We start from the raw sequence: 12493 nt of genomic DNA, 5'->3' as shown, positions 1-12493 counted from the left end.
ACCATGCCGCAGAGACGTGGCGTCATGCTGATTATTTGGTACATGTGAGGTTACAGCGAAGACAGTATTACGGTGTCAGTTAGCTACGATGTGAATGAATAAACCGCATAGACAGTGTGTTAGTGTTAAGCACGTCAAAAAGCACACGCTTGACGATCGCTGTTCTGCGACAGCGAGATGGATCGCTGACCAAAGACTTACTGATAATTTACATCGCTGGTATTACTTTGTTTTTTGTGAGAGAAATGCATTATAGAGAGGGAAGAAAAGCCAAGGATTATACATTTTTGATTGTAAGTTATTTTTTCTAAACACCAGGCAACAATCCACAAACACTACACACTCGGAAAATTACACACTGCAATATACCAGCCTGACGGCCAGTTTAGCTAACTTGACACCAGTATGCCAATTTGATGACCAACTTTGAGTCATAAACACGGCACACTGATGCAAAGACGTCAATACCATAGCACAGCTTAACCCTTTCACCGCCATGGTTTGGCCCAAACCCATTTTTATCACTAGGGATTGCGGACTGGTTTACAAGGAATCGGGGGTGAGCAGGTTAATTAGTTGATGGTTATTTTCACACCAAACAACTCAACCTTTTGTGAATAATTAATTCCTCCACTTGTTCACATTTTGATGGTTAGGGTATGGCTAATTGGTTATACTTGATGTGGACAAACCAAGATGTCACACAAAAACACCGATGGGTGCAAGCTTTATGGAAAATGTGGCACTAGTTTTATGAGCAGTTTCAGATGATTCCAAACTACATTAAATATTCATCTGTTAGCACCAAAGTTAGATACATCAATGCTTTTATAACCAAGTGTTGCAAATATATCTATATATTCATCTGTTAGCACCAAAGTTAGATACATCAATGCTTTTATAACCAAGTGTTGTAAATATATCCATGAACATGCAAAAGTAGTACCAGGCACATGCAGGCGTCCTAGACGTAGTATGTAGCAGATCTCTGACAAAAGTGATGTTGCGATAGTTTGTTTCCACGGCAACTGGTGCTTGGCAACATCATGCAAATTCATCAGAACAAGGCAAAGTCTACCATGCAAAGGTCATGTCAGAATACAACTTCCAGTTGAAGACCTGGTCACCATGCAATAGTTCGATGCGCCAAGGCCAACGCAACCCTTTCAGAAAACTAGATACAAAATTATGGTTCCGTTTTCAACAACCCCCCACCCCCCTCCCTTAAAAGAACACCACAAATAATCTATGGTTGAAAATCTTACCTCTCAGGATCTGCAGACCTGCATAAGAAGAGAAGGGAAAAAAATGAAACTGCTTTAAAAAACTATTGGGGGCACAGGTTGTTGCTTGATGGCCGTAATTCCAGTTTTTACGTACAGACCATTACACAGTAATTAAGCAGTATACATGGTGTTCTAATAAAATTTAAACACTCGTCATGGGAAACAGTTTGTTGTAGCAACAGTGTTTAAACTTCAAGTGACTTAAAGATTTCAAGATTTCCAAAAACAACACAAACATTCCTAATTGATTTCCTCCTGACCCATCAGATCACACCGTTTACATCAACAGGTGGTTGATTTTTATATACTCATGTCAGTGTTTTCACGGTTTCAATATCTACAATTTGTCACTTTTGACTGGCCTCGTCCAGTAGCCATGATGAGCAATGCTGAGAATCAGAGTTTGTATTGATCCAGCCCGCAGTCATTTACTGCACTTGCCATTTAAGAAAAACCACTTTCAGATGAAAGGTGAAGAAAACACATATATGAGCATAAACACATGTGTATATCAAAGGAAAAGCATTCAGCATACAGTGTTTTGTAGAAACCTGATATGAAGATCATCGTTGAGAGATTGATAATTGGGCATCAACAGGATCTAAACCCAATACAGCAACTGGTCACTCAGTGGCTGTTGCCGAATCAGATACCACAAAGCAAACTCATCGATAAGTCTATCAAATGAGTAAGGTTCTCAACTCCCTGATTGTGATTACACTCACAATGTGATCTAAATGAGGGTCTCTACAGAACCAGTATTATTTGGCAGTTGTCAAGAAACACCAGGGATATCACAGCCATGGGGAAGATTAAACTCACACACCTGCCCTCTGATCTTTTGAACTTTGACTCAAACAAATACAATTCTTTGATTTCATTTACTTATAAAGTTGTCAACTAACAGTCACAGAAAGACAAGATTGGAAAAAAAATATCTCTCTTTGATTTTTCAAATTTCTGAAACCTTCAAATCAGCTTTGGAGTCCAGATTTTCCATAAGTCAGCCCCATACCAACACATCTACATGCAATATGTGCAACTGTATTGAGAGAAATAAAACACTCCTACATCGGAGAAATGTGAACTTGGCCTTCATGATGAACTGACGTACATATACAATACGTGTAAATATTTTGACAAATGAGATGTAATTGAGGACTGAAAGTTGATATGCCATGTTAAGGAAGCAGAATTGTGGGGTAGACTAAACTTAAATTCTGAAAATTTCATAAAGTCACACCAATAATAGACAAATTATTAAAACTGACAAACTCTACATTGGAATAACGCCATACACTGACTCAAAATTCAATGCATTATCAACAGAGCCATGAAGATTCGCAAATATGTTAATATTTTTCACCTGACAGATTCCGTGGTCCTCCTTGGTAGTGCATCAATCAATCCAGTGTTGATTGTCACAGCAACTCGGCTCTTAGACTTCGACATTGTCATTCCCGGTGCTAATTCATAGTCTCGTACACGAAGCTCCTAGGTTTTCAAAGACAAAAGACAGCGACAAGTGCATGAGAATTTTTTTACAGAGTTATGAGATATCCTTAATAAGAATCATAACCCTCAATTTTGCTTCAAGATTATAAGTGCAGCCACCACTATGCTATACTTCAGCCTGAAAGACAAGTGCCTTCTAATATTACACAGGTTCTTGGCTTTCCATTCTAGGAGCGGGGCACACAGCATAAATTCGGAAGGGGCCTATCTACCAACCTCAATAAATATAAACCTCTCCTGGCTAAACGGATAAGTCACTAGCACGTAATTCACACAAACACATGAAAGCTATGCTTTGTTGGCAATTTTGACGAACTTAAATTAAACTACCAAGGCCATCGACGTATACAGGAACTCCTGTCAAAACTCCCCCTTGACAAATGAAATCGGCCAACAAGCTTAAGACATGGTGATAAAATCTTTACATTACAGGCACGGAGGGGCCACTTTTAAATTTTAAAGCCCTCCCATAGAAAAGAGACCCATGTAATCCCTCTTTTAAATTAGAGATTAGAGGTTTTTATGTCCAGTGAAAGGACTTGTTCACATTATTTAAACGGTGGTACTGTGTGTGTACACGGCACTGAGGTAAGTTTTCCTATATACACCATGTCCATCAATTCCTTCTCAACACCAAAATTGAGGACTTAAACTTATGATATTCTTTTAAAAACTTTTTTCCTGATGAACATCATCAGTAACTCTTCCCCCTCCCCTCCTGTCAATCAAGTCAAAGAATGTACACAAGCATTTTAGCCTGTCTTAAAATATTGAGATGGTTACTAAAATTTGCATGAACTCCAGTCTAGGATAATTGCAAGGACACAGTGGGTTTTAAAATGTAAATTACTGAAAAACGTGTTAATTCCTGAAAATACATTGAAATCTTAAATGCTTCAGTACCCATTTTGTCGAATACCAGTGTTTCTCACCCATAAATTTTGTGTTCACAGAAATACATGTACATTTTGGTATTCAAAGTAAAAAACTGATAAGAATAATCTAATATTATGCAAACATTTCTGTAAGTGTAATAAATCAATAAAATCGACACAATTCTATGTTTAACCAATCAGATGCGAGGTATAGAGACTGTGTCTGACTCCCAATTCTGGTCACTAACTGGATTGTCTCCTTTCGTTTTTCGGTGAGGAGTTGGATATAGTTGTATTTGTAATATGAGCATGGCAACTCAAATCTCTCCATGAAAGAAAGAAGGAAATTTAACTCAAAATTGATTGTCAGCTTGGATCCCGCTATTCAATGAGTGTGAAAGTGGTTCTGCCAGGCCAGTGGTGACCACATTCTTAAATGGGGGTGCATGTAAAGGATGGCCCAAGTGGAGGATGGTTGAGCAGACTTGACAGAGAAACCCCTATGAAGTTGTGACCTAAAACATCAAGCTTGCTACCTTCCAAAGTGGCCTGTCCTAGCCACTGGGTATCTACAGAACAGTAGCAATCCATATGTCATCTGATAAGCAATGGTCCTGATATCATGATATCCACTGCTATGTTTCTATGCAAGCACTCTAGTTGCCATGGAAACACAGATAGCCAATCCTAATCCTTGAATCAAAGATTGAATGTTATCGCCTGATAACCATCATATCTACTTTACTTATCATAACTAAACACAATTCAGACACATCTTAGTGAGTTTACAATGGTTTCCATCCAAAATTTTTTATGTACATTTCATAGTTAACTTCCATTTCAACTCTCTTTTTCTCATAATAAGAGGCAAAGTTTAATATATAAAGTATTCTGCATAGGTATAAAATTCTGTTGAAAATCTGAAAACACAATAGTAAGAAATCTAACATTAAATGAGTGTTTGTTCTGTAAACAAGCCTGTCATCGCTACCTGTCAGCAATATTGTGATATGGAAGACTAGAAACAATCTTCAAAGATTATATCAGATGCTTTGTTGTTGAGGTAAGATAGCCACTGCACGGAGTGAAATTTGTGTGTATTAAGGTAGAGCGCACCTCGGGGATAGACATTCAGACTCTCAAACTTTTACAATTCTCTTTTGATATACCACATGTGGGGGTTCATTTTAAAGCTCTTGGTGAAAGAAAAGTTTTCACCGGCTTAGTTTTTCGAAATTCGAAAATTTTTATTTTTCTCCATAGAGTTAACACAGGGATGGCAGCCATTTTGAATTTCTAATATCGGTAAATCTTGGGTAATTTGTTTCTCTAGTACCAAAATTTGCACGGTGATCCCCTATTTTTATTGTTGATTTTGAAAGAGAATGACCGAAAGATTCCTTGAAGAAAGTTACAGCAAAAGTTTAAGTCTTTCACTTTCGAGGCGAATACTACCTTAAAAATGCCACTGCTACTTGTGTGAAGTACAGGCAGACAGTAAACTTCATGTGCTCGGTTCATGATGCGGAGATTTTCACCTTTTTTTAGATCAGCAAGTATATCAAGTAGTAACTATACTAGGAAAGTGTATTATTCCAACCTTTTATTTGAATCTACATTTCAGATTTAACTTTATGACTGAAGCTGTAAATTATCGATGACAATATTGACAGGCACATGTACCTGGTGAAATGTGAACACAGAGTGACGTGTTTTTATCAATTCAATATGACAGCCACTCAGTTAAGGTAGAATATCCCTCAGGGACTGGTATTCAACTATTCAAATAACTGCAATGCTTGCCTATACCTGCTGTTTGTGTGGAGTCAGTGAGAAGCTTGTGGAAATTGAAAATTGAAAGTTATTTATTGTAAGTCTCAATCAGGAAAGAAAGTTTGAGCAAAAGTTTGCTTTAATACAGGTAAGTATTACCTTGTGCAGATAATATTCAGACAATTAAAATTCTTACTACATCATTTCAGTGATCAAGCATTGTTGTCATTTATATTTTTCAGGGTGTTTTGACAAAATTTGTTTCATTTTGTGCAATTTGTCTACAAAACAGAAAGACTTCCTTCTCTATTATTATAATGTCAATTAACACAATATTTAATCTGCAGAAGAAGAAAATGTTCATGGCAACAAATAAAACTTCACTTTCTGTGTCTCTATAAGGACATGTTTGGGTTTGACTGTGGATCTTGGAAACACTAGAAACACAACTACAAGCCTTTCTCATGGCAAAATAATAAAATATTTAACCTATTTTATTGAACCCTGTGTTCACGCAATGCAAACCAACCCTGTTGACACTTTCCATGGTTCTTTTATGGGATAGTTGAACTTTCTTCTTTACTTTTCCGATCACAGAGAAAAGGATAAAGCCCATTCCTTTGGATACACCAGGGAATTATGTAATGGATCCCACAGCAGGGTGACAGTACCAGAGACAATGACAATAGACTCCTTGGTATTGCCAAGGGGGATTGTAAACACGACCACAAACTTTAACTACAGGAATTACAACCTTAATCTGCTGTGCTCATAGTCACCGGATGAAAAACCAACTCTCAAGAGAATTCTATTTTTAACTCTTTCTTTTTTTCTTTTCCTTTCTTTTCTCCTTGTACATCAATCATTAACCTTCAACTTTCACGCTTTTAAAGAAAAGTCTGACAGATTTGCTGAACTTCCTGAAAAATGCCGCGGTGAACTAAACCTGGGCCAACTGGAGGGACTCTAGACTGAGTTGAACCAATGGCAGGTCAAAGGTCACAACTCTGTCATTGACAACAGCCCAGCGGTGACACATTGCCCGGCAACAGCCCTGAAGTTCAAATCCTCAAACAAAATATTTCATAAACAGAGAAACATATCTGATGAAGTCCCTTCTGAGTGTGACATTGTTGACTGTTAGTTAGCCTTCCATTCTGTGTTTTTTTTCCTTCTGGCATTAAAACCAATATTGAAACATTGATTGAAACCTTGAGTAATTTCACTTTGCTTTCAACATAAAGTGAGTGTGAAGAAATCTGATGTGTGGATTTTAAGAAAATACAGTTTAATTAGTACACATTGTAAAATGTCATTTTCAGATGATGATAAAAAACTTGAGGAAAGCTTGTAAATACTGATTCCTTGAAAAATTAAAGTACACTCTGCTATTACTTCATATAGTCTTTATCCCTTTTTCCACTATGGTTTGGCCCAACTCTATTGTTATCAATGGTGAGTATGGACCTACATACACAGAATCAGGGATGAATAGATCAAGTCCTTCATTTCTTGATATGCAGAGACCATTTCAAATTAATATCAACAGCCAACATGGAATAAAGTGCAATTATAATAATGGGTATAACAAAAAGAAATTAGATTTAAAAGTATCCTTTTTCTTTGCCCTTGAATAACTCTCAAATTGTGGATTTTATTCTTCAAAATGCATGATGCTGTTTACTATTTCATGATTCACTGATACTTATTTAACTAATATACGATATTACCATCTGTTTTTGCTATTTTCAAAGACAGAATAAGGAAGAAATTGCGTAATATTTTAAGAACCAAGTTATTACACACTGACTACCGATACAAAGCATGGATTTAAATTTTGGTAGTCTTGTAAGTGTCCTGAGAAGCGAACAGAGAATTATTGAATAGATCCTGAGCTCACCATTTAGGTAATAGCTTTCATGATCTCAGCAGTTTTGGTAACAAACTGACCAACTGTTTAAATATGTATTGGACCACTGAGCACATAACCAACACAATGCTAGAGGTATTGTCCATGGACGGGACCAACCTACGGTGGAAAATATTTCTGTGCTGTCTGTTCATTGCTAGGTGACATGGGCATTCATTTCTGGCCATACAACACAGGGCGAGAAATGTCACGGTGATTCAATGGCCCATAGATCTTTCTGAGTGCTGTGCAAACATCTTTGCATTTTAAAACGATCAGTTTTAATTGGTTAAAAGGCACTGAAAACTGAGCAGTCTTCTAAAATTTTCCAGAGAAATACCCTTTAAAATCTTCTAACGACTACCTGACGTGTTCTGAAAGTGTAGAAGGTCACAGTTTAAGTGGCTCCGCATTCAAATTTTGCTGTCAAAGTGGTTTGCAAACAGAGGAAACATTTATTTTTTGTGCCAAGCCACTCTGAATGAAGTCTTGCTCTGACGGATTTTGTTCAAATCCAACCCTACAACTGGTTCATGGAATTTCTAAGGCTTTGAAGGTTAACATTGGAGTTAAAATGCCAATGGAAATTACTGTCAAATAATACAGTAGATTACAACGATATCAAATGAATAGAAGTGTGGATTTGCTGTCTATGAAAAAAGAAAATTTGTTTATGAATAACATTGATCAGTACTTAGAATTAACGGCGAGGACAGCAACCTGTTACCAATATAAAGTACAAATGTTGATTGAAATCTTCACACTTGTCACTGTGTTGAGGTTTGAAATCTGTTTTGCCTGTAACTTGTGTTTACTTATTGATCACTATTGTTCCAGCTTGTTTATTCAGTTGTTTAAATCACTCATCGGCTGTGAGTAAATTTCTGTCTCATATCATGTAAGCGACTGACGACAACATGTGTGACTACGTGTCCATATTTGTAATGGTTTCAGCGACTTGGACTAACACAAATATGACATCATGTACCATTGGTGAATAAATCTTTTCATACATGTGATCAGACCTTTGTACAGTACAGAGGATCAGTTGGAGCTGTAATTTCTGTTTTATATTAGGGACAAGAGACCTTCACAAAAATGAATCAAAAATTACATTTGAAATCACATATTCTTGTATGTGGATTCTTTGTATTAATGTATCTAAATGAGTAAATCTGATAAACTTCGAATTTGTAGTTCACTTATCTAACATTTTGATAATTTTTTTTTCTTTTGTTGTGAAAATCTACCACTGGCCAGTATGAGGTGACTGAAATACACGTATCAACTTCACATCGACTTCAATATTTTGTTTTTAATTTTACAAAATATTTTCAGATGGAAAATATACATTTAAGTTATATTGAGAATAAAATACTCATCAAATGGAAGGGTTTTGATCAGACCAAATGACATCACTGTTGTAATTTTATATTCAACCATGAATATTACAGTGTCTTTTGATTTGATGAGCTCAGTGAATGACGCCATGTCACCTGCTTCTCTTAGTACATACATCATGTAAAGATGAGCATATATCATAATGGACTTACTGTTTGGTAATTTTGGAAATGTTATATTCTCAACGCAGTTGGGGACAAATATATGTGGATGACAATGTGTGAAATATACAATATACTGACCTCTTCGTCTCTCTGGACTGCTTTGGTTTTCTTAACAGGAAAGTGGCTCTCCAACATATTTTTCCTTCCCGGGAAATCCCGCTCAACTTCGTGAAACCTGTCGCAACGAGGCCGTATCCCCGGAGGTGCGCTTGCTGGCGGATCGTAGCCCTGCTCGGGGCTGGCTGCGTTGATGGCGGCTGGAGTGGATCTGAATGGAAGACGTAGACGGCGACCGGTTAGATTAACGGGACCGATTAATGGAAACATGAACAGGCAGGGGGCAATGGACATGCCATCGTCACATCACTGACTACCATGGGAAAGTGACGACGCACCAAATGAGGCAGACGTGTTCAGTGCTATTCCACAACACACACACACACACAAACTCATTCATACATATGCTAATCAGGGTCACTACATGCGTTTGCATAAAACCTGTCAACAAACACAATACAACTGCAACGATTGAGCACACAATAAACCCAACCATATAAATAAAACTCGGTGGAGCCCATTCACTTTTAAGTTTTATTGCTTTTTTTTTTCAGCACACACAATTCAACCTCAAAGGGTTTTTAATGAGACTAGAATGCTAGGAGATGGTGTGGTCAATACCACTTGGAGAACCGTCTAATTTGCCGTCGGTAATATTTACAGTCACCAAAATTTTCAAACAATGGGCCCTTCTATGTGGTTTTTAAGTAGAAATAAATTTTCCTGTTTTGTCTCCCTGCCAACCAAACAATGTATACTTTCAAACACTGTCTTCGTAAGGAAGTTTAATAAAAACCAACTTTTGCTTGAGTTAAAAAAACATCAAATATAGATTTTCCTAATGGTAATTCATGAAAAATATATATTGATCATTGATTTTGCGATTCTGTGATTCCTGGAAAATTGCAGCAGATAGTCATATAATTTTTGCAAAATATTCATTTTAAGGACAAAAATTACACATTTCTTTTCATCCTAGGTCTCTTTTGAACAATACCAGTGACGTAATTTTATTTCGGTTCTATTTTTTAGTTGAAAAGATCTGATAATTGACATAAATCAACAAACCCAAAATGTTTATATGTATCAACACACCTGACATATTGTAATATGACGTAAGTACATTCACCGTTCAGAAGTCCGCACTGCGGATATACGTATGTGATCTAACCTTCACATGCAGATTTTATCATGCATAGCGCTTTGAACATGCTTTTTCATTTTTTTTTTTCATTTTTTTCAGCGAAAGAAGAGAGAAAAGCTAACACAACCATTGTACATGACAATGAGAAACAAATTCATAATTTTGGGGAGGGCGAAACTGTACCACTTCATTAATTCAAAAACTTATCGCCCTCCCCTGTCGCTACTTTATACATATCAGTTAAACCCCCTCCCCATCCCGCAACTCCAATCACCAAAATTAGCTCCAGTGTTACATTGCTTTTTATGGCAAAAAACTGGGTTGCTTGACAGAAGCGTGAGGTGGGATGGATGAACCAGTAAACTACTGAGAAACCTGACATGATACATCACAGATGTATAAATTCATATTTCCCATGGTGTTTAATTACATACTAATTATAGACAATGTGAGGACTTTCATCCAGTTTTGTCAAAAATATTAAAAATAAATAACTTTTTTCATTTCGCATTTTTTAACAAGATGTGCTGAAATCAAATGCAACTTATGTACCAGTGCGTGTCAAAGTGAAATCACAGAACATATTTCAAACATTGGCAATGAACGCACAACTTACATTCAGTGGAATAACTTTCAAATGCAACTCAAAAATTCAGCAGTCATATACATATACATGTGTTAAGTGCCTGAATTTAATCAATCAAATCCATCACTTAGAATTGAAATGCTGACACTGTCAAAGTCAATTATGGCTTTTGAAATAATGGGAATTCAAACATCTCCCTGAAGTTTGGATAATATTTTTGTCAGCAAGCAAAATGCAACACACAAAATAAGCTTTTAAGAGTATAAATCAATTTTACTGTTTGTATCATATGTATAAAAAAGGGCTTTGGAAAACATTGCATCATCAATATGCTTTGAATATATTAACGTTCAATAAATGACATATGTAAGAGATATGATTATTCCATGATCACCTGGGTAATAATAAAGTCACTTCTTTTAATACCAAGTGACAAAAGCAGCATGTATATACACTTTAAATTAAAGGTAGGGAACTCAATTCCCAGGATCAAGTTTGTGCTAGTCTGTAAGAGGATTATGCAGGTGTCATAGCCTTTTTTTTTCCATTGAAATTGTAATCTAGAAAGTAAATTTCCTGGAAAGACAATCTGACGCCTGACACGGGCAGTATGCACCTCAGGGTCAGATATTTGGATGCCTAAATATTTACAATTCTTTACTGATCTACCACTTACTAAGGGGCTCATTTTCAAGCTGTTTGACTGAGAAAAATTTTCATTGTCTTAGGTTTTTTAAAAATCGACAGTTTTATTTTTTCATATTGGGGTACCATAGGGGTGGCGGCCATTTCAAAATTCAGATATCGGTAAATGTTAGGTAATTTGTTTCTCACGGACCAAACTTTGCACGGTGACCTCTGATTTTTATTGTTGATTTGGTAAGAGAATGGTAGAATGTTTCATCGAGGAAAGTTTGAGAACAAAGTTTAACTCTTTCATTTTCAACATACAGACTTTCTTAATCTAAAAAAAAACTGAAAAAAGAGGAATTCAGTCTTAATAAGATCTGCAAAAATTTCTTACGGTAAGACTGCGATGGAAACTTGGTACATATTTATACGTATAGATTTGTCTGCCTTCACATGCCTTATACAGAATATTTATCAAATTCTGCATTACAACTTCTGAATTATTTCACACATGCTAGCCAAATCAGAAATCTGGAATGAGAACTTTCACTTTCAGCTAAAAACACGGAAATATCAGCCATTTCAATTTTACATACATTTTTATTTCTGCCCAACTGAGTACAGTGGAATACTTTTGCCAACTTACCCAATCAACACAAGTGATTTTAAGTCAAACGAGAGCTCCTCTGGTTACAGAATGGGATATTTTACCATAAACCCTTGACAAATCATATTCTCTCCAGTCTAGTTTTACATACTTGTACATGTAGAAGTCCCTTCTTGAGCTTGGTCTGTGAAAGTCTTGTAACATGTCAGAGGGTAGAGGTATACTTGTATCATGTGAAGTTTGCAGATATAACTCTCTGATGCAGTGTCATTTGCCTGACTTTTTTCAAGTGGATGTGACTTCAAATATCACAGCAACCTGTTGATCATGTATTGCAATCAACAGGTGGTTATCCTGATGTCTTGTCCTGTATGACCTTTGACATCAATGTTTGTTAAATAGTAACTTATTTCCTCCAGGTTCAGATCTCAATTTGTAGAATCGCAACTGAAGAATGTGCAAATAGTTTCACGGTGACAAAAGAAAACTTTTTTTGTATGGACTGCTTGCTGATATAAATGTGAGTCTCTCAGTGTTCATCATATA

At 36.4% G+C, this 12493-nt stretch overlaps 1 protein-coding gene across 2 annotated transcripts in view; it reads right to left on the bottom strand.

Moving 5' to 3' along the window:
* The window catches only part of LOC139143365 (flagellum-associated coiled-coil domain-containing protein 1-like), a 40334-nt gene that overhangs the window by 13666 nt on the left and 14175 nt on the right, over window positions 1–12493 (bottom strand). Inside the window, exons 3-6 of one of the 2 annotated variants that reach the window (XM_070713621.1) lie at window positions 9002–9191; window positions 2653–2780; window positions 1266–1283; window positions 202–225 (exon numbers count right to left, since the gene is read on the bottom strand). In XM_070713621.1, coding sequence (XP_070569722.1) covers window positions 202–225; window positions 1266–1283; window positions 2653–2780; window positions 9002–9191 — 360 coding nt within the window. The remainder of the gene's footprint in view (window positions 1–201; window positions 226–1265; window positions 1284–2652; window positions 2781–9001; window positions 9192–12493) is intronic. The other variant, XM_070713622.1, reaches the window with a different exon arrangement.

This window comes from Ptychodera flava, chromosome 11 (assembly GCF_041260155.1).
Source record: "Ptychodera flava strain L36383 chromosome 11, AS_Pfla_20210202, whole genome shotgun sequence".
In the NCBI taxonomy this organism is placed as follows: Eukaryota; Metazoa; Hemichordata; class Enteropneusta; family Ptychoderidae; genus Ptychodera; species Ptychodera flava.
This window is presented reverse-complemented; position numbering and strand designations above follow the sequence as displayed.